Source organism: Daldinia childiae (genome assembly GCF_008694065.1).
Source record: "Daldinia childiae strain JS-1345 chromosome Unknown Scaffold13, whole genome shotgun sequence".
Classification (NCBI taxonomy): Eukaryota; Fungi; Ascomycota; class Sordariomycetes; order Xylariales; family Hypoxylaceae; genus Daldinia; species Daldinia childiae.
Window position 1 is genome coordinate 429,806 of NW_022984654.1, and position 20,978 is coordinate 450,783.

The window sequence follows — 20,978 nt, forward strand, 5'->3', positions numbered from 1 at the left end:
AAAATGCAGTCAATCAGCAGTTAACTGCACTACTCAGAGACTCCCAGCCACTGCAGTTCCAAGGAGCTACGAAGATCGCCGTCTGAGCATCGGAAGCCTTGCCAGTTCCGGCATATGCATCGGCAAGATCTATAGCACCTAGTTCTCCCCTCGGCGGCATAGCCTTCAATGCCACGTTCAAGGCCATATCTGCTGGATATTCTTCCCCGCTAACCTCGGCTAACCTCGACCATCCATGTGGGAGGTGCGGGTATAACATAACGTCGTTTTGAAGCTGAGTAAGAATATCGTCCCCTGTGCTGTTCTGCGATAGGGCGGCTACGGCGCGGAATACTTCTCCAATTTGGGAATGCTCTGTATCAGTAACTTTATCATTGGTACGGAGTGTTTGAAGTTCCGAGACAACGGCGTCCAGAGACTCCTCATCTTCATCAAGTAATGCTATGATACCTAGAAGAAGCACGGATTGTACGTGGCTTAAGTCCTTCTCTATCACATCAAATAGAATGGTGCGGGCTCTTTCTCGACCATGTTCCGTACCCGTAGCCCATAGCATTTGAGCTAGAACGCAAACTGCATCTGGATTGCCGTTGGATTCACTTAATGCTGTTTCAAAATACGACACGGCTGCATCAATGTTCTTGGAGAAATACTCTGCTAAACCCACCGTCAAGTGTGCTGATAATCTAGCTTTTCTGCGTTGTTCGGCTGTTAGTTCGTTTGCGGACTCATCGCTGCTTAATTGCAAAGCCATTTCACCGCAGTCAATAGCTTCTGCGTATCGAGCAGCCGAGAGATAAGATCGAGCCAGGTCCGTTTTGGCTAGGGCAAACCGCCCGAGCGACTCTGCGGACTCGGTGGCTTCGTAACTCATCTCCAATTTCTCGCACGCCTTCTCGAGAGTGTCTATTGCTCTGAGGCTGTCGTTCGTTCGCTCTTGGTATAGCGTCGATAGATGCTGATACGAAAGATCTTGAGGATTGAGACGACGCAATTGGGTGAGTGCAAATAGTGGTTGGATTAGAGACGAAACACTTAAATCTGACGGACTTGTGAGTATATAGTCGAATAGAGACATTGGGTATTGGCGTCTGGTTAATAGTGAAGACGACTCAGAAATATCCATTGCATGGGTGAATAAACTGCGAGCTTCTTTAGGATCACCGTAAAGAAGGGCGACAAAGCCTTGACCCAGCCAGGCATGGGCATAATCGGGGTCATTAGACTGTGCTCGCGTAAAGGCTTCATTGGCGAGTTGAATGTCATTCTGGAGTAGTGCAAGAGTGCCAAGATTCGACCATGCATGCGGGCTTCTTTCATTAAGGAACAGGCTCCGGACAAATGCATGCTGCGCCACGGATGGATTTATCTCGCTCGTGACAACACCTAGTGAGTTCCAGAATTCCGGATTCCCAGCCTCTAGCTCAATTGCACGTTTAAAGCACCGGACAGCAGCTTTCTGGTATCTACTGGACTGAACTCGGAGATGCGAAGGGAGGCAAAGGTGTGCACGGTTTTCGGCCCAGCCCAAGTTGTAATATGCAACCGCTTGAGCGTGAATATCGTTGGCCGACTCATGAATTGCTCGCTTGTGGGCTAAGATGGTGGCATGCAGACATCGCGTAAGATCTACCCCAAGCTGCTCATCATCTGGAAAGATGCCTTCAGCAAAAATAACTTCTTTGCCCACGTTATCGGCATCTTGCAGTATCGCGTACGCAGACTTGTCTCCTGCACCAAGGTCAAGTAGTTTCCGGACGTTGTCAGTCGGAAAATCATGTAATCGACTCTGGACAGAAGCAAAAATGGAACATGAATCGCCAACCACCTTCCAGAAATTAAACGTGCTGGTGATCTTTGTAGGCACAGTGAGCGCAAAAGTCAAAGTATCGGTCGCTAGTTCGATTGATTTACCAAATATACCTTTCTCGACGCAATCTAAAGCATTTTCGACCATGGTCTGCATCATAGCTATTGCGACGCCTTCCTCTTCTGGTCGGGTTGAAATAACCCCATGGTACAAGGCGATGGCTTCGTCGAATTCACCAAGTTCACGCTTGACATTAGCCAGCATATACTTGGTAAACCAAGTGTCGCCGATCTTACCGTGATCCATCTTCTCTTCCAGTTTCTGCGCAGTCTGAATTGCTTTTGTTGCGGCGATATATCTTCCGGAGCTATGATAACTCTCCCCTAGACCGACCCACGAATGGTAATCTTCGGGTGCTATCCGCAAAGCATGTTGAAATGAAACGATAGCCTTGGAATAATCTTGCTTATTTAGTTCCGCGACCCCTAATGCAGAAAGAGGCCAGCTGATTCCTTTCTTCTTTGATCCAGGAGGTGGTCTGACTCTGCCTGAATCTACTACTCGCTGCGCCACTAACTCAACCCGATCCCAGTCTCCGTCGTCGGCAAACGACCGTGCCAACCTCTCGGCAGACTCGACTTCTGCGGAAGAAAGCTCTACGGCTTTGAGAAAACATCTTCGGGCCCTCTTCTTATCTTTCGCATAATCTTCATAGTAGATCCCGAGACTACCGTATGCCGGTGCATAACTGAAATTGCTCCTTAGCGCATCTAAAAAGTACGCATACGCGCCGTTGCGGTTCTTCCTAGCAGCTTTCGAGGTGTCGAGATTCCAAATACAGCAACCTAAACGATATTGCGTCTGGGCTAACAAATCTTTCGAAACCGAAGCACGCGTCATGAGTGGTAGGAGAGATTCGAGCTCTGCCTTGCCACGTGTATAGTCGCCCTTCAGTGAAAATAGCCAGCCAACCTCTGCACGTACACGGAGATTGGCACTGTCACCCTTGAGTGCGCGTTCTAAGAACTCAATTGCTTGATCGTACTCCTCCTCTTCTTCGTAGATAAGACCAACACCAATCATAGCAGAAGTTGACGTAGGATCTACCTCGAGTACCTTATCGAAAAGGAACTTTGCTTCGCCGTGGTTTCTGGGAGACTGATAAAATACTAACGCAGTGCCTAAATAGAGCATGAAAGATTGATTAGCGTTCGTAAAAATCTTCCCGGTCTTTTCGGTTTCTGTGATCATGATTTTCATAGCCTTTCTCATGAGCTCAACGTTGCTTTCATGTTCTTCTAAGTGCTGATAGTACTCCCCCATCAATCTGTGAGCGAGTAAAGAATTGGTAGTTGAAATCCCTTCTGACATCATCAAGAGTCTATCTTCATCAGTGTAAGGGACCACCGATGTTGGCGCGCCGCCGTCTTCATCGTCTTCGCTTTCATCATCGGCCTCGGATGTAGGTACAGTAGCTGGAGCTTCTGGCTCTTTTTTCGGGAAAGGAGATAAGTCGCTTGTCATAAACCCAGTTAAGACACGATAGAGGTCAGAATTAGGAAAAAAGGAACAGTATTCATTGAGCACATTGACGTCCCAATCCTTGATCTCTTTATGGTCCCGCCACTCAATTGCGATATCCCATGCGAGCTTGAAGGGGTGTTTGATGATAACCATATCGTTTGCTAATTTCTGCACAACTTGGAGCTCGCTAGCTTTGTTTGGTGGCGCAGTAACTAGAAGGCGGTCATATCGAAATTGGAGTAACTTTTCCTCGTACTGACGCCTAACATCATCATCTTGAATCCAGAGGATGAGCTGCTCGTAGATTTCGCCTAGCTCGCTCTGACATAGTACTTCACGATTAACCTCAACGGTCACCTCGCTGATTTTGGCGCCTAATCTCGTACGCCGTTCGCCAATGAGCGTATTGATCCGTTTCTTTTCATCGACCTCTAAGATTTGAGCTATCGTTTCGTAAGTTTTGGCGGGATGAGGAACACGACCCTCGAGAGCGGGATAGATGGGACTATTAGGAAGTATGAGACGAAGGGCTTGAATGTATTGAGTCCGATCACCACGGGTACGGGCGAAGTCGATGAACTTGTCAATAACATCTTGACACTTGTACATCTCATTGGCATCTCTAAAGATCTCAGCAAGCTTAAGAGCAGCCTTTTGGTACTTTTGGATAGCTTTTGGTCCTTGCTTCTCGTAAATCTTGACTAAGCCTTGCCATGCTTGAGCATCGGATCGAATGCTAATAGCTGTCTTATACGCATCTTCGGCTAGTTCTGGCTGGTTCTTCTTATCTAAGGCGAATGCCTTGAATACGTAGCTAATACTAATGTCAGATTTTTCAACGAAAGAGTGGATTCCGCAGAATTAACTACATACGCTTGGTAGGAATTTGCATCTCTACTAATGACATTTTCGGCCTGTGTCAAGGCGTCGTCCCATTTCTGTTGGCGAATAGCATCGTTAATAGCCTTCAATGAGGCCTTGATGCTCGCCATCTTAGAGAGGTTGTACTAGGGATGCTGAATTTCATATCTTGATATGATTGAGGATACGAAATTTATCAAGATGCTTTTTGGTATTTCATCATTGATTACCTTTTTTTTTTTTTTAGTTTGGGTCGGTATTGGCCCATGATTGTTTTGCAAAGAGTGTGTCTCGGGCACACATAGCAGCCGGCAAGTGGGCCTCGGCTAAACTTCGGGTTGATCAAAGTACTGGGGATCTGCAGGTAAAACATCGGCTGTAGGTACATAGATACCAAAGGCTTAAGGTTGGTAAGTGGTAGGTAAGGTACCTAACCTAGCACCGTCACATTGCTTATTCGTCCTGTGTCTGACGCGTGTGGAGGCTACTTCATCTTGTGCACATTTCTACGTATAACTATTATCCAACCAATTCTATATCTACATACATTGGATCAGCTGCATTTTGCTATTTGGAACTGAGGACCACTAAATAAATGCATGTTTAACGGGTTGGCATCAAATGATTGTTGCAATATAAAACCTCTTTGTTTCCTATACCTATTTTTCCTCCTAGTGATATTCTCCTCCCTAACCTAATACCCCTGATACCTAAACTCAATCTTGATATATTAATCTTTACCTTTACATCTTCCTTATCGATTCCGATAAGGTTATGAAAGCTGGTGGCCTTCGGCTTCTTGTAACTGCTGTCCCCGGAAGTTCCGATTCGTTTCTTGTTTAACCTTTGCACCGACGTCATTGGCATTTGTTAGGTCTCTTTTATTCCTAACACTTTGGTCTTGATTATTCTTTTCCAAAGTCTAGACACATACTCTCACTCGGCCTAGTAATAACCTATTTAACCCTTACTTTTTTCTTCCTTCATGGCTTCTTCTCTACGCCTGATTATTGAAGATGGTCATTTTCAGGATGAGCATGGGAGACATGTCTTGTTAAGAGGCATCAATGTCGCAGGCGACGCCAAGCTACCCAGCCAACCCGACGTACCCTCGCATGTTTCCCAAGACTTTTTTGACGGCGACAATGTGAAATTCCACAGCCGACCATTCAGGAAAGAAGACGCACATATACATTTTTCCCGCCTTAAGCGTTTTGGATATAATACTATTCGCTATGTATTCACATGGGAGGCTATCGAGGCAGCCGGCCCAGGGAAGTATGACGAGGTCTGGATTCAACACACGATTGATGTTCTACGGGCCGCTAAAGAGTATGGATTTTATATATTCATGGACCCTCACCAAGATGTGGTATGTTTTGTTTTTATATAAAAACTTCTTATGGTATTCATGTCTCTACATACTAACTGTCGAAATTGATTAGTGGTCGAGGTATTGTGGCGGATCCGGTGCTCCTATGTGGACAGTTTATGCCTGTGGACTAAATCCCCAGAGTTTCGCTGCTACCGAGGCCGCAATAGTTCATAATACGTATCCCGAGCCCGAGAGTTTCCCTAAGATGATCTGGTCAACCAACTACGTTCGACTTGCGGCCGCAACGATATTTACGCTTTTTTTCGCCGGTCGAGATTTCGCTCCTAAATGCATAATCGATGGCATAAATATTCAAGACTATTTACAAGGTCATTTCATACGTGCTTGTGAACATCTCGCGAGGCGCATACATGAAGCTGGTGATATTGAGAATGATATTGTCTTTGGGTGGGAGAGTCTTAATGAGCCAAATAGGGGCATGATTGGACATGTTGATTTGAGTGTTATTCCGAGCGAACAGAACCTCAAAAAAGGTACATGTCCAACACTTTGGCAGGCTATCCTGACTGGTTCTGGGCGAGCATGTGAAGTGGATACGTGGGATATGGGAGGTTTAGGCCCATACAAGGTTGGGCGTGCTCTGATTGATCCCCACGGCGAGATGGCTTGGTTGCCAGCAGATTATGATGAAACTCGATACGGCTGGAAGCGGGATCCGGACTGGAAATTGGGAGAATGCCTTTGGGCCCAACACGGAGTGTGGGATCCCTCTCAAGACTCTCAAGGCGCACTCTTGCAAAAGAACTACTTCGAGAAGCACCCAACTAGCGGCGACAAGCTTGATTATCATGCTTTTACGAACATATACTTCATGGCATTCTATCGGAAATACCGAGATGCTATCCGAGGAATCCATAAGGACGCGATTATGCTATGTCAACCTCCAACCCTAGAGTTACCACCGAATATCAAGGGTACGGCAGATGATGACCCGAGAATGGTTTATGCACCGCACTACTACGATGGTATCACTCTCATGACTAAGAAATGGAATCGGACGTGGAACGTTGATGTCATGGGCATCCTCCGTGGTCGTTACTGGCATCCAGCTTTCGCCATCAAGGTCGGCGAGACAGCGATTCGGAATTGCTTCAAAGATCAATTGGCGTCCATGAGGAAAGAAGGCCTGGACTATATGGGCAACCATCCGTGCATTCTTACCGAGTTTGGTATTCCGTATGACATGGATGATAAACACGCATATAAAACTGGAGATTATTCGAGTCAATCTGCAGCTATGGATGCGAATCACTTTGCTGTGGAGGGTGCAGCGATGGAAGGGTATACATTGTGGCTGTACTCAGCTACGGTAAGATTTCAAATATATGCACATCTATCTTTAGTTCGTTACTAACCAATTACTTAGAACGATCACCAGCGGGGAGACCAATGGAACGGAGAAGATTTATCCATTTTCTCTGTTGATGACCAGACTTTGCCTGTTTCTTCGGTACCTCGAACACCTGACCTTAACCAATCAACATCCAGTCTCTTAAAAACGGCTACTACTAACAGCAGGAAAGAAGTAGAAGATGAAACCTCGGTCACGCCTAGCAACTTGAAGCGCACCTTAACAAATCCTTCAATATCATCATCTACGCCGCCTAGCCCGAATCCTGAATTGACTAATGCACCTGGTTACCGTGCCGCGGAGGCGTATGTCCGACCTGCACCAATAGTTACAAACGGTCCTATAGTAAACTACGTTTTCGATTTGAAGAATTGCGAGTTTACATTGAATATCGATGGAACAAGTGCGCCTTCGGATTTTCCTACGACAGTGTTCCTCCCAGAGTATCATTTCCCTAAGGAGCAATGCACAGTGGTGGTCAGCTCAGGTAAATGGGAGATCAGCACGGATGATGATGAACAATCATGGATCCAGAAGCTCCGGTGGTGGCACAGCGATGGCAAGCAGAGTCTTAAAGTGACGGGCTTGATACGGCCTCACAACACTTTAACTGGCACGGCTGAGGAGGCTGGATACCTAGAGCAGTGCCAGCAATCTTATGGGTTCGACGTTAAATCTTGCAGCGTAATGTAATCGATGCTCGAGGTTTTGAGAGTATATATCTACGGTACCAATGTAATAAAATCTTGTTCTATTGATGCCAGCTACCTCGGGTAAGTTATCTAGGCTGGTAACGGTGGTAACGGTGTTGAATATAGGTTACACAACTTATAATGTCAGGTACATAAGATGTGTATGATTCATTTGACTGCATGTCTCTGCAATTCCGAAATCCTGCAAGGCACAGCAGACACCTCATTTATTAACCAAAGGTTGGGTATTGAAATGGCCCCCAAAGGCAGGCTCTAGACAGGGGTATACATACATGTTATTGGGGGCCAAAGATATTAGAGATATGATATTGATTGGCAGTACTTGATTCGTGGTTATAAGTTAGAAAAGGAGGAATCGAGAGCCTCATGCAAGGAAGACCGTTTCGATATTCTATCATATCTTCTTCAGGCATCTCATTATTACGGCTGACCCGCTTACGAGGTAATTCCGTTTTAGGGTTACTTTTCAAAGTATTAACTAATTAATTGAAAAAAGCTTTTATAGACATAATTGATATAGTATATATATCAAAGGGATGTCTCTATTATAAATCCATTGCCTAATAGATTTTAAATGGCTATTCCAAGTAAAACCAGTAATAACTAATGTAAATGTAGTATTTACACCTGTCCGCGCAAGCCACCTCAAAGTCTCGGGATACAAACATTTTCCATAACATACAACAGCCTATCAATACATCGGGCTAAAGCTGCGCTGCAGGCGCTTGGATTGGAGAGTGGACCGAAGAGGGTGGACAAATGCAATGCACCTAGCACATTAAACAAATGGGATGATGCGCATTGCACCTTGCGTGATGGTTGCCGACTTCCACGGCTACACAGTCCCGAAATTGCTTCTCGTAAACCTTCTCCTTACTTCTGAGGGGGTAATGTGATTATATAACGTCTTAGAATATATTGTTCGCACTGTGATTGTATATAGTGGTAACCTCATGTACCTTTTTACAACTGGATTGAGATAAGCGTCTTTGGTGTTTTGTTGTACACCATTTTTTGTCTCCCTCCACACCAATAAGCCCCCCTCGAAAAGGGGGATAAATAGAATGGAGATATAAGGAAAAGAGGTTAGAGATGTTTCCAATCTGTTGACCGCATACATACAAACTTCAATGCTCGGAGCATCGGAAGACAGAACCTTGCAATGCCAAGAAATTCACACAAGTTGGTCAAAAGTTGTCAACTATGAAGCCGATTACCGTTGAGCTTTCATGTATGAATGCGATCTTATACCTACCTGCTAATAATAAAAATAATAAAATTTTCAGTGTTGCTTTTCCTTCATATATTTATCTATCCTTGTAGGTTTCGACGAATGCTGTAAACCATATCAGCTCGCTGCGAATGTTAGGACTATAAAATATTGTTTTAAAAGTTCTAACTAATTGATGTTGGATGTCGCAAAGTAAAATAATTGGACTGATACCTATCAACTACGTTTCATCGGGATATGTTCTATGCAGCTAAGGTACCGGATATGTATTAACAGTGGAACTAAACCCGAATAGTCACACACTACCTAGGTAGTCCCCACCATCATCACCTGTAAGCGCGTAGCCGCCGACTTCTACACGCTACTGTACGAAGGTACGACGTGGAGTCTTGTGGAGGTAACTAACGGCCCAGACTGGACTTCCCATGCTTCCCATGTTTTCCATGTAGGGTTCTACGCTACTGCGCTAGTGTACTGCATAGAAAAATACCCCCAAAGTAAAACAGCCCTGACACCAAACAAACTTGACCTTCGTTTCTAACGCTAAGATTTACAGCGACGACAATTACGACGACAACTTGCCTCTGACGTCGATATATTAAACTTCAGCGACGAATACAATATCATATTTAGATATCGAATCTCATTAGTCAAAATCGCAATTTCAATTCGGTACCATGAGAACTGAATTCAGAGGCTAGCCATAATGCTGGCTGTCATTGATATCGCTATCTTACCTAGGTAGATTGTGACTGGGGGTTTTTTCGCAGAATTCTTTTTTGTCTAACGGTTATCATATCAGCTCTTCTACCTAGAAGAGTTTATGAATGAGTTAGTTTATTGGTTAGGATATCTCTCGACCGATCAATCCCCTTGAAGACGAGTCCTATTTCGACTACGAACGTGACCACAGGCCCTGCCTCGACTCGTATCTCGACCATCTAATCTTATAACCCCCCATTGTCACATCAGCCTTCTACTTGTCTTGGCGTTGTTGTCTCTTAACCGCATTGTCTTTGATCTTCTATTATCTAGTATATCTACCAAGACCTACGACCCTGACCGCACGTGGGCTTCCCGATACGAATTCTGCTGCTTTGTTGCGGTCATATACCTACCTAATTAAGTCGACTTATGCCGTTCTATTCCGTTTCGCATACTCGATATGTATCAGAACACCCAACAGAACCAGGCGCGGCCGTTCCAGGTCCCGCCGCCGCCGCCTATGTCGCCTCCTGTCGCTGGTCAACCTGGACAACTGAACACGATGTTGAATATTCCCCCTCCTCCACCTAGGTACCCCAGTGCACCGACAAACACCGGCGGCGTGGTGCTACCACCACCTCCTGGTCCACCACCGAATAGCGCCCTAGGGCCTCAACCACCGTGGCAGGCTAGTTGGGGACGTACTTATAGCGGACAGTCTAGCTTCGCGATCCCGCCTCCCCCAGCGGGTGGTCCCGTCCCGTCGTATAACCCGAAACTACATTCCCAAGCTTCAAATGGAACCTTATCGATACCCCCTCCCCCACCAGTCGAACTTATGTCGAATACTTATAGACCTGGAAATGACAATAACGAAGCAATGGTATCTGCAACATATATTCCAGGTGGAGATACATATGGAGAGGGTGTTGGAATACCTGGTTTCTTCCCCGACGACATGGGAACGCAATCGACGACCACCCAAAGCTCTTGGCCCGTAAGCGGCCAGACGAGCAGCTCAAATACCCTAAGTACTACCTTAACCGACGACACCAATCGTGGGTTGCTATACACCAATGCATTCCATAACCGGATGCTGTCGACTACTTCGACCGCGACAGCCAGCCATTCCGAACTCCCCCCTGAGCTAGCAGCTAAATGGCCACTAGACCATGTACTACTATGGCTAGCTGCGAATCACTTCTCCAGAGAATGGCAGGAGACATTCAAAAATCTTAATATCCACGGGGCGCAATTCCTTGAGCTTGGTAGTCAGAAAGGCGGTCGAGGTAATTTCGGGATGATGCACCAACTTGTGTATCCGCGATTAGCACAAGAGTGTGTTAATAATAACACGACTTGGGATCAGCCCCGAGAGAGGGAAGAGGGGAAACGGATGCGCCGTCTTATACGAAGCATAGTTACTGGGAAACCAGTCGACAGCGCGAAATCTTTACCATCTCATGCCAGCAAAGAATCCCTTACCGGCACTTATACGCAGGGTGCCGGCACAGACGTAGATTCTCCAAATACCCCTATCAGGTTAGGATCTAGTACTAGAGGATTTTCACAAACGCGAGCTACGACTATGCCGACCCTTAACAACACTATGAGTTCGGATTCTAATCATCGTGCCATGTTAAAGAATATTGATATCGAGAGCAGTCGGAAGTTAAGTCCAAGTTTGAGTGAGCATGGGGATGGAAATTATCGGGTATCACTACGGAGCGATAGCCCTGGGTCAAGCCCCAAACTATCAAATTCATTTTTACAGCAACCCTCATCAGGTAGTCTGTCGCCATCGTCCAGATTTCATCACAAATCCCGAAACAGTACCGATTCGCTTTCTTCGAATGCAGCGAGATATGGCTCTGGCGTGTCTCCTGAGGTCGGTCAAATGTGGCGGAATGGTATGAATGGAATCGAGGACATGATTCATGCCGGTCGCAACGATCGACGTTACAATGCTGATGGGAAACATGCGGAGCCAGGTGATCGCCCTGCTTCGGCGGAACCATCTTCTGCGAAGGACAACAAGAGCTTTCTGGGCTTCTTAAAGCGAAGAAATAAGCAAAAAGAGGATGGCTCATTCCCTTCCCCAGACGATGCAGATTCGCCCACGAGCCCCCATTTACTAAGGTCTCGATTTGGCACTCCTCCGCCGGAAGCAGTTCAAGATTCCGCCCCGACGTTCCGGCGCAGCAGAAATGGCCCCCGGGTATTTATACTTATAACGCTAGATGGGTGGAATTACCGACTGTGCGACGTTACCGATTGTGATACTGCTGCCGATTTGCGTGCTAGTGTCTGTATGAGTCTTGGGCTTTCCGATCCGAAGGGGTTTGAAATCTTTTTAACTGAGCTAGGACGAGAAACACATGATGAAGCACTAGAAGACCAAAGCTTATGGATTCATAAGCGCAACAAGGGCGATGCGAACGGTTCCCTAAAATTCTTCATCAAACTGAATAGATCTGGAGAAAATAGTCGCAATATTCCCACAGTAGTTCCATCAGGGGGTCAACTAACACCCGGTTCTAATTTAAACGAAGACGCTTACGCTCACCTTAATGGCCGTACGAGATCTAGTTCATCACCCCCCTCCTCGAGAACTAATACCATTTCCACTGGTTCGAAACCAAATGATCCAGAATTAGCAGCCAAAGCTAGCGAATATCGCGCTGAAGTCGAAAAGCAGCAAGCTGCATATCTTGCTAAACGAAGGCAAGTCCTAAAGGAATCATCCCCACAAGAAAACTCTCCCCAAACAGGAATTGTCGGTAGAAATGTAGACTTTGACCACCCGCGTGTCTCTCCGTTCGAGGAGAAAAAGCCAGACCTCTTCCCACAGAGAAAAGCGCCGGCGCCTCCAGGTGTAGAGACTGCCACACTAATCAAGGCAAATTCATTGAGCAGGAAAACCGGCCATAATATGAGGCTGTCACAGGGCAGCCTAGATGGATTCCCTAGTCCCAGGCGGCCTACCACTTCAAAGAGCGAAACGAGCCCAGAACAATGCCAGAGACCGTCGACAGGACACCCGTCCCCAGGGCCCCCTTCTCCGCCGGCAGGATCGGCCCTCGGTGCCTTAATCAATATGGGAAGTGCTTGGGGCCGACTGGCTCGGCCGTCAACGATACCGCTACAACAGCGGCCGGTATCGCCCCCCCGGAATACTTCTGCGCCTGCAGTTGGTACGGACTTGGTAGAACAAAGAGGTAAGGGAGCAATGGCAAGCGTTGATTTTGGCGTTACCGCCTCAGGTCGTAGTAGTTCTCGGTCGAGGTCTGGTTCTCCCGGCTCCTTAACATGGAGCCGTGGTGATATACCATTCGTCGTCCCAGACTACTCGCCTGGTGGCACCCCAATCCTTGGCAACCGGGGCAAATCTCAGCTTGATCCGATTACTAAAATGCGTGACATAGCACAACGAGTTCCGTCCCCCGGCGACCTAAGCCCGAGTACGGCCCATCCCGCTCCAGGAGCCGCTGCCGGGCCAGGAAATCCCCCAGCCAACCGACCCAAATCCTACGGACCCAATGTGGACTTTACCGAGACTGACGTACAGTTTTCGGCTCCATCAATATCTACCAAACCGTTGGATGATGATTCAGGTGACGATGATTCCGATGATGGTCTATTTGCTATTCCGATGAGAGGAAGACAACCCTCGAAGAAGGCAGTGCGCAAGCAACCGAGCCGTAATGAGACAAGCGTACTTGACAGCGATTCGGAGTCCAGCGACAGTAAAAAGCCAAACTTGAGGGTTAAGACTTCGAGGTCTAAGAAGAGTCTATCTGTATCGTTTAACTCGCCCGGTACTTCTAACACGCCCGATTTAGAAGATGACGAGGAGAGTATCCGAAGCGGACGAGACTCCCATCGTCGTACACCCGCTACGCCTGGTTCGGAACAATGGCAGTCTGATGATAGTAAGCTCAACCGCCGGAAATCATTTGTTGACCGTGGCGTATGGGCCAATCGTCCACCCCCCGAGGCTTTGCTTAGCAACCTTGATGCTTTCTTCCCCGAACTTGATCTTGATCAGCCTGTACTTGATGAGAATGAACTTCCTGTGTCGCCTATACCTGAGCATGAGGAATTTCCCGGTGGGATGAGTAAAGCAGGTCCGTCCACATTGGGTGTCAACCCTCTAACGCCTGCTGCTGAAACCGGTACTACAAAATCTTCGGTGTACAATGAAAGCGATACCTTAGGCTCAGATGAGTCTACTTTAAAAGCACTTGAACGTCCTCCTTCAATTGCCTCGGTCGCAACACGGAACATACAGCGTTCTAGCGGACTTGGCCGAATGAAATCCATTCGAGAGGTAGCTCGAGGTGCACATGAAGCGAACAAGCGGTATACTACGTCATCGGCCGGTGCTGGAGCTGGAGCATCGTCGATGATCCAGCGGAGGAAAAGCACAAAGATGTTTGGCGCTAATGTCGTACAAATACGCCCTGAACGCGGCTCGATGATTGTACCACAGATTCCCCAAGACGTCCTACCGAAGCGGCAGACTACTTTCCGGTGGTTCAAGGGTGAGCTCATCGGTAAAGGAACATACGGACGTGTATATCTCGGCATGAACGCAACGACAGGTGAATTCTTAGCCGTCAAAGAGGTTGAAGTCAACCCGAAAGCCGCGGCTGGTGATAAGAATAAAATGAAGGAGCTGCTAAAAGCCTTGGACCAGGAAATAGACACAATGCAGAACTTGGACCACGTAAATATTGTACAGTATCTTGGCTGCGAGAGGAAGGAAACGAGCATCAGCATTTTTCTGGAGTACATTTCTGGTGGTAGCATTGGGTCCTGTCTGCGCAAACACGGGAAGTTCGAGGAACCGGTAGTGAGCTCATTAACACGGCAGGCACTCTCTGGTCTAGCCTATCTACACCGAGAAGGTATTCTACACCGGGACTTGAAGGCCGATAACATTCTGTTAGACGTGGATGGGACATGCAAAATTTCCGATTTCGGAATAAGCAAGAAGACGGACAATATTTATGGTAACGACAAGACTAATTCGATGCAAGGGTCAGTATTCTGGATGGCCCCCGAAGTGATCAGATCCCAAGGTGAGGGTTACAGCGCGAAGGTTGATATTTGGAGCTTGGGATGTGTGGTCTTGGAGATGTTCGCTGGTAGAAGACCCTGGAGCAAGGAGGAGGCTGTCGGCGCGATTTACAAAATTGCAAATGGCGAGATACCACCGATTGCAGATGATGTGCGCGAGGCGATAAGTCCCTATGCCCTGGGATTTATGCTGGATTGTTTTACAGTGTATGTCCTTCTCATCTACATTTTCAAATGATCAACTAACAAGGACACAGTGATCCCAGGGACCGCCCCACTGCCGAACGCCTACTAAGACAACATGAGTTTTGTGAGCTCGATGCGGACTACAACTTCTTCGATACCAATCTTTACGCCAAGATCAGGGGCACTTTTCAGTAGATGTATAACTCGGAAAGCATGTTAGTAATGTTGGAGACGATAACGGACTATTCTAGATTATGGACTGTTTGGACTAGGTAATTATTGTGTTACGATTTCTTGAGCTTCCATAGTGAGTACTTGAATGCGCTAGGCCAAACGCAACGAACAACTGTCCGGTCTACGTCGATGCCGCGGCAAATATGAATGGGTAGAATCCTGTTCTTGTACCCGATGTAGATATATGGGAGGAGCTTGTATAGCATTTATACGTTTCTCGAACTCATTCACTCCTTCGCAAATCCAGCGCGGCGTTCGAGGGAAGCAAGATTTGGGGCAGCTGATCACAATTGGATGTTCTATAAGGGCTGGGTCTAAAAGCGATCGTTGCGTGCATTAGGTACTTTTAAGTGTATATCTCGTTATTGATATGAAGAATTTCATACCAGGTGTCTAAGTAGTATAAGTGATGCATGTTCACACGACCAAGCTTACGGTAGCGGGAAAGTGAATTACGATAGGCTAGCAGAATTAGGATGGAGTATGATAATGATACCCTTAGCAGAGAAGAGGAACAACAGTATTAATCGTTCATTCTTGTTAATAAAGCTGTCCTTTCTACTTAGGAGGTATTCATTTAATTTTAAGGTCACCTAGCAGAAAGCTTGAGGCCAGTATAAATGTTGATCACTTGCTACTCCATATTCTGCATAGGAGTAAATCAGGAGACGAGAAGGTAGTAATGGTAATAAGTAACCGGTTAATAAAGTCACGAGCTGATATATAATAACCTACCTACCTAAAGTATTCATTTCCTTAACGAAAGAAAACTTCAATTATTAAAAGCAAAAACCACAGAGCTTAGCAACGGATACAAGTTTACGCCTCCTTGAGCTAAATATAAAATTTGCCTTTAAGCAATATCCTATAACTGCCTGTTATATTTTTGACTGGATGTTGAAGAAATATGGTTTGGAAACCGAGTACTAAGTTAAGTACTCGAAGGTCCATCTCGAAGGTCCCAATTAGAAACAAGCTCTATTATCAACCAATGAAGTTATATAAAAGCATATGAGAATATATCCTGGTTAGACTCTGGAGTAACTTCAAGTGGTTAGATTCATCATATGGTAACCCCTTGTTTATTAATTCCTAAATCCGTTCTAAGCAAGCTGGGCTTGATATTTGATGTATCAAAGACGTTAACTTAGTGTTACATAGGTTACATAGCTGCCCAGATGGGTCTCGGATTTAAAATGATATAAATAGTACTTCTTGATCAAGTAGATTTATATCCGTTTTTATAGCTCCGGGTAGTTCTCAACTCTACATCGTAAATATGCATTTTTATACTGGCATTACTTTCAACAGATAACATCCAAAAACAGCATACTAATAATCTCTATTAAAATTGCATAATTTGAAGAATAATTTTTATTTAAAATACTTACTTACAGTATCCGATCATATATTAAAACGGCTAGTAACGAACGCCACTAGTTTACAAACCCCTAGTTTATCTCCTTTGTCCTACCTAAAACCAGTAGGGATCTTGGGTAACCAACCCCAACCCCTTCGGATCTAAGAGGTGCCTAAGGGAAACATGTTCAGGTCCGCAGTGTGTAACTTGGATCCCCCCCCTTCAACAATTATTTAATCTGGGTTACTTTGGGCCTTTCCATGGCAAACTCATAAGTTCAGCTAGCTGACATATGGTCCATTACCCATACAATACACGTACATGATGCCTCCTGAAAACCACGCCGCGTATCTCGTGAACCCACGCGCCAAACCGCTCGAAGTTAAATCTGCACCATACACGGCCCCTGGACCCGATGAAATTGTTGTCAAGAACGGCGCTATTGCCGTCAATCCTGTTGACTACGGCAAGCAGTTGGGTGGAAACTACTTGTTCGGCTGGCTTAAATACCCGATAATCCTCGGAAGCGATGTAGCTGGCGAAGTCGTTGAGGTTGGAACGGGGGGAAAGGCAGCCCGGCTGTTTAAACTCGGCGATCGAGTCGTCGGCCATGCTGTTGGCATGGATAAACGATCATCTAAACCATCAGAAGGCGCATTCCAAGAATACACCGTACTCCGGAGCCATTTAGCTGCTAAAATTCCGGACGATCTGTCATACGAGAAGGCCTGTGTCCTACCCATGGGTATTTCCACCGCCTCCTGTGGCCTCTTCATGAAGGATTATGTCGCACTAAGACATCCTATATCACCGTATGAAAACCCTAGCGACCAGACGTCACTAACTGCATTCATCGTATGGGGTGGCTCGACAAGCGTCGGAACCAACGCCATCCAGCTTGCAAAGGCCGCTGGATACGAAGTCCTCACAACAGCATCACCCAGAAACTTTGAGTATGTGAGAGAGCTAGGAGCATCACAGGTTTTCGACTACAATGACCCAAACACTCCCAGCGCCATGATATCTGCGCTAAAGAACAGGACCTGCGCAGGTGCCATCGCTATCGGCAAGGGGTCACTTGAGGCCTGCATCGACATCGTCGCCGCGGTCCCCGGCCGCAAATTCGTCGCGCAGGCAAGCATACCTCTCGATGCGGCGAAGGTGCCGGCGAACATCGTGGGCCTACTCGGTGCTATGATGGGTTATATATGGTGGAACGTCTCCAAGACGTTCCGCGCAAAGATAAAGGGCGTGTCGGTAAAGTTTATCTGGGGCACCGACCTCATGGCAAACGAAGTCGGCGGGATGATCTACAATGACTTTTTGCCTGTTGCGCTTGCTTATGGGCAATACAAGGCAAAGCCGGAGCCGCAGGTTGTAGGAAAGGGTCTAGAACATATTCAAGATGCGTTGGATATTAACTTGAAAGGGGTTTCGGCTGCGAAAGTTGTGGTTACTCTATGAAGCCGGATTATGACTTCGGACTTGCGATATGTGGTGTAATAATTAGGTACTTGACTGGCTGTATTAACGGGTTGGCTGGAACTACACACTAGGATATAGGGTTTCTGATAAATATATAATGGACAAAGGCTCATGTAAACTGATACGCCCATTAGCTCGAGTATGTGTACCTAACTCACGTGGGTTAGAGTAGATTCGCGAACGACCAGCAAAATGAAGCTATTCGGAGTTAATTTTATTTCTGTAACCCCTAAATTTATGGTGTACCTTTTGGCTTCCGTACTATATGTATTACTTGCTCCAGTGGCTGGTGAGCCATCTGAATTTAGCGCATAGACCAATATCTAGAATATGGTTGAGACAAAAAGGAAGACATTGCTACGGATCCAGAGATATGCAATCCAATCTCTCAGAATAATTGTTAATAATAGAAAGAAAGCTAATTTTCTATTTAATTAAAACTTATCGCCTAATACACTAAGATCTTATATTCAAATTACCTTTGTCGAAACATTACATGTCATATACTTTAAGATACCCCTAACCGGATATCCGAATACCCAAATCACTCGTTCAATATCTCAGCTTCCTTGTCTCGTTTAGCCTTCTCCTTGATATTATCCCAACCAAAGAACCAGCCAGCAACAAACGTGGGTACGGCAATGCCAGCAGCAAAGTACCAGAGTCGTTGTAAAGCATGTGCGTAAGCCCACAAGACACCGGGTAACTGTTCTTGGCCTACGACCTGAGCTAGTGCTGCTGCCGTTGTACCTGCGCTAATAACAACTTGGGGATTAACCCCAGGTGCATCCTGTGGGATAATGTCAATTAAGCTATTAGTGAGAATAGTCTGCGAGATGACGGTCATAACGGCTGCACTTAGATTCTGAAGGAATACAAGCGTCGACATAGATGCTGGAATCATGTGTCTCGGAAGGTGATTCTGTATAGCAAGGAAGGACTAGAATCGTGCGAAGATATTAGTCTCCTAATTTTACCAGGATTTGGATTATGTGTAAACATACCATTGACATAGCAAGACCTCGACCAATACCGAATATGATTTGATATCCGATCCAAGCTCCTGTGGATGTGGTAGGTGATAGAAGACTTAGAAGACCGCATCCGATAGCGTTCAGAATAGCACCTAAGATGACAAATGGAGGGTAATATCCAACCCTCTGAACTAGACTCTAGTTAATATTTAGGTAGTTCATTATCATTCTGAATATTTTGCTTACCCAACCCCCCTGCTAAGATTCCAAAGATCATCTGTGACAGAATATTAGGGAGAACATGCACGCCGCTCGTAAATGGCGTAGCGGCGCGAACGGTCTGGAAGTAAATAGGCAGATAGTATGCCGTAATGAACATTGTCCCGCTCAAGAATAAACCAGACACGCAGCTAGCCAACATAACACGCTTTCTCATCATCGAGAGCGGGACCATAGCGTTGACACCCTGATACCAGTCCCAGATCAACCACACGATGAAATTAGCGCCCGAGCCGCAGAAAAGACCAATGACCTGTGAGCTATCCCATCGGTATTGATTCCCGCCATATTGTAGCGCGAGGAGCAACATGATGACGGATGGTGCGAAAAGCACAAGCCCCAGCAGGTCAAAGTCTAGAAATGCGTTTTTGAAGACGTCCTGCATCTTTGGCTTCGCAATGTGGTCTGGAATATGAATAAAGGCGATTATAAGGGCTACGGCGCCGCCAATCGGGAGATTGAGATAGAAACCTGGATCTGTTAATAATCTGAAAAGGAGTATTGGTATGAGGACGGCTTACACCATCTCCAGATCACGTATTCTGTAAAAGCACCCCCGATGAGTGGACCGAATGCGATACCTAACTGGCCAACTGGAGATATTTAATTAGTTTACTCCACGAGATGGGATCGAATATACCTACTGCCCATCAAAGACCCGACCAGAGCTTCAAGACTTGTTAGCCAATATCTCTAAAAGATGGGTCTGGGGTTATGTAGAATACCTGGTTGGCGGTGAGGTGGAATGCAAGAGTTCATAATGATGAGTGTTCCGTTGAGCAGACCCGAGCCACCTACTCCAGCAATCGCCCTCCCCCCGATAAGCATGGCCGAGGACGAAGCGGCACCACATACGGCGGAGCCGGCCTCGAAGATGAGGAGGTAAATGATAAAAGACCACTTCGGGGACAATATTAGTCAGAGCCCTTTTAATCGGTTCGTCTGTCCATTAGTAGACTTACCTTAGAGTTAAACTTGGAGTAGATTTTCCCCCCAAATGGCTGTAGTGCTGAACAGGCTAGCTGGTACGCGCTACCGTACCACCCAACGTCTAGTAAAGAATGGAATTCGTCGGTGATATAGGGGATCGCCTGTCGAGGTTAGTCAACACGGATGGTTTACGTCGAGGAATGAAATGTTGCGTACGGTTGCTAGGATCGTGTTGTCTAGCATAATGAGGAAGTAAACCATTGTGGTTGACAGCATTACCAAATACAACCTGGGACCCTGGATATATTTATCTTGAGCATCTTCCTTTGCCTCTGTCGCTGGCTGTAGGTTCTCTGTAGTTGATTCATGTTTCTCAGGTCCTAAGTCGGTCGAACCCTTCCCTTGAAACTTCGCATTTGAAGATGGCTTCTCCTGTGATTTTATACTAGGAGCTTTTTCTTCTTTGGATCCTTCGTTGGGTGAATTATTCTCATCTAAACCCTGTTCGTGTGTTCGAGGCGCTTCATTGTGTAGTGCTGTCGTAGTAGTTGCAGTTGTTACTTGTTGCGAGATGTTAGATATTCGCTTGTTTTCTTCAAAATCATCACCGGGTCCATCGTTCGATGCTAGGGAGTCCATTGCATTTACCAAGGACAATGGTAAATGGAAATACCGGTGTACCTATCTTAGGGTCAGTACCTATGGACTTGTCTCAATTCCCGATTCATAGGTAGATACCTAGTATTGAGAGACTGAATACGCCCGCCAATTCTCTGCTTTTTTTTTCTCGATAATATTTTAAACATAAAAATGTAGAAAGAGGCGATTCCAGATAGAGAAACTAAGAAAGAAATCCG

General features: G+C 46.2%; 5 protein-coding genes across 5 annotated transcripts; 3 read left to right on the plus strand and 2 right to left on the minus strand.

Annotated features, from left to right (window-relative positions):
• Nucleotides 1-13: 13 nt before the first annotated feature.
• GL218_08555 (Superkiller protein 3) lies at nt 14-4,326 on the minus strand (the record flags this gene model as incomplete). The annotated part of the gene is made up of 2 exons (XM_033585359.1): nt 14-4,148; nt 4,208-4,326. The coding sequence occupies 2 exons, from the start codon at nt 4,324-4,326 to the stop codon at nt 14-16; spliced, it is 4,254 nt and encodes a 1,417-aa protein (XP_033440494.1).
• An 854-nt stretch (nt 4,327-5,180) lies between these two features.
• On the plus strand, nt 5,181-7,635 carry GL218_08556 (uncharacterized protein; the record flags this gene model as incomplete). The annotated part of the gene is made up of 3 exons (XM_033585360.1): nt 5,181-5,567; nt 5,641-6,900; nt 6,958-7,635. The coding sequence occupies 3 exons, from the start codon at nt 5,181-5,183 to the stop codon at nt 7,633-7,635; spliced, it is 2,325 nt and encodes a 774-aa protein (XP_033440491.1).
• A 2,416-nt stretch (nt 7,636-10,051) lies between these two features.
• On the plus strand, nt 10,052-15,054 carry GL218_08557 (MAP kinase kinase kinase mkh1; the record flags this gene model as incomplete). The annotated part of the gene is made up of 3 exons (XM_033585361.1): nt 10,052-10,880; nt 11,451-14,880; nt 14,931-15,054. The coding sequence occupies 3 exons, from the start codon at nt 10,052-10,054 to the stop codon at nt 15,052-15,054; spliced, it is 4,383 nt and encodes a 1,460-aa protein (XP_033440492.1).
• A 1,720-nt stretch (nt 15,055-16,774) lies between these two features.
• GL218_08558 (Zinc-binding alcohol dehydrogenase domain-containing protein cipB) lies at nt 16,775-17,917 on the plus strand (the record flags this gene model as incomplete). Its single annotated transcript, XM_033585362.1, has 1 exon — nt 16,775-17,917. One exon carries the CDS (start codon nt 16,775-16,777, stop codon nt 17,915-17,917), a length of 1,143 nt encoding a protein of 380 aa, XP_033440519.1.
• A 565-nt stretch (nt 17,918-18,482) lies between these two features.
• GL218_08559 (putative HC-toxin efflux carrier TOXA) lies at nt 18,483-20,364 on the minus strand (the record flags this gene model as incomplete). Its single annotated transcript, XM_033585363.1, has 8 exons — nt 18,483-18,878; nt 18,943-19,103; nt 19,159-19,662; nt 19,713-19,784; nt 19,836-19,859; nt 19,917-20,091; nt 20,154-20,282; nt 20,338-20,364. 8 exons carry the CDS (start codon nt 20,362-20,364, stop codon nt 18,483-18,485), a joined length of 1,488 nt encoding a protein of 495 aa, XP_033440520.1.
• Between the last annotated feature and the right edge of the window lie 614 nt (nt 20,365-20,978).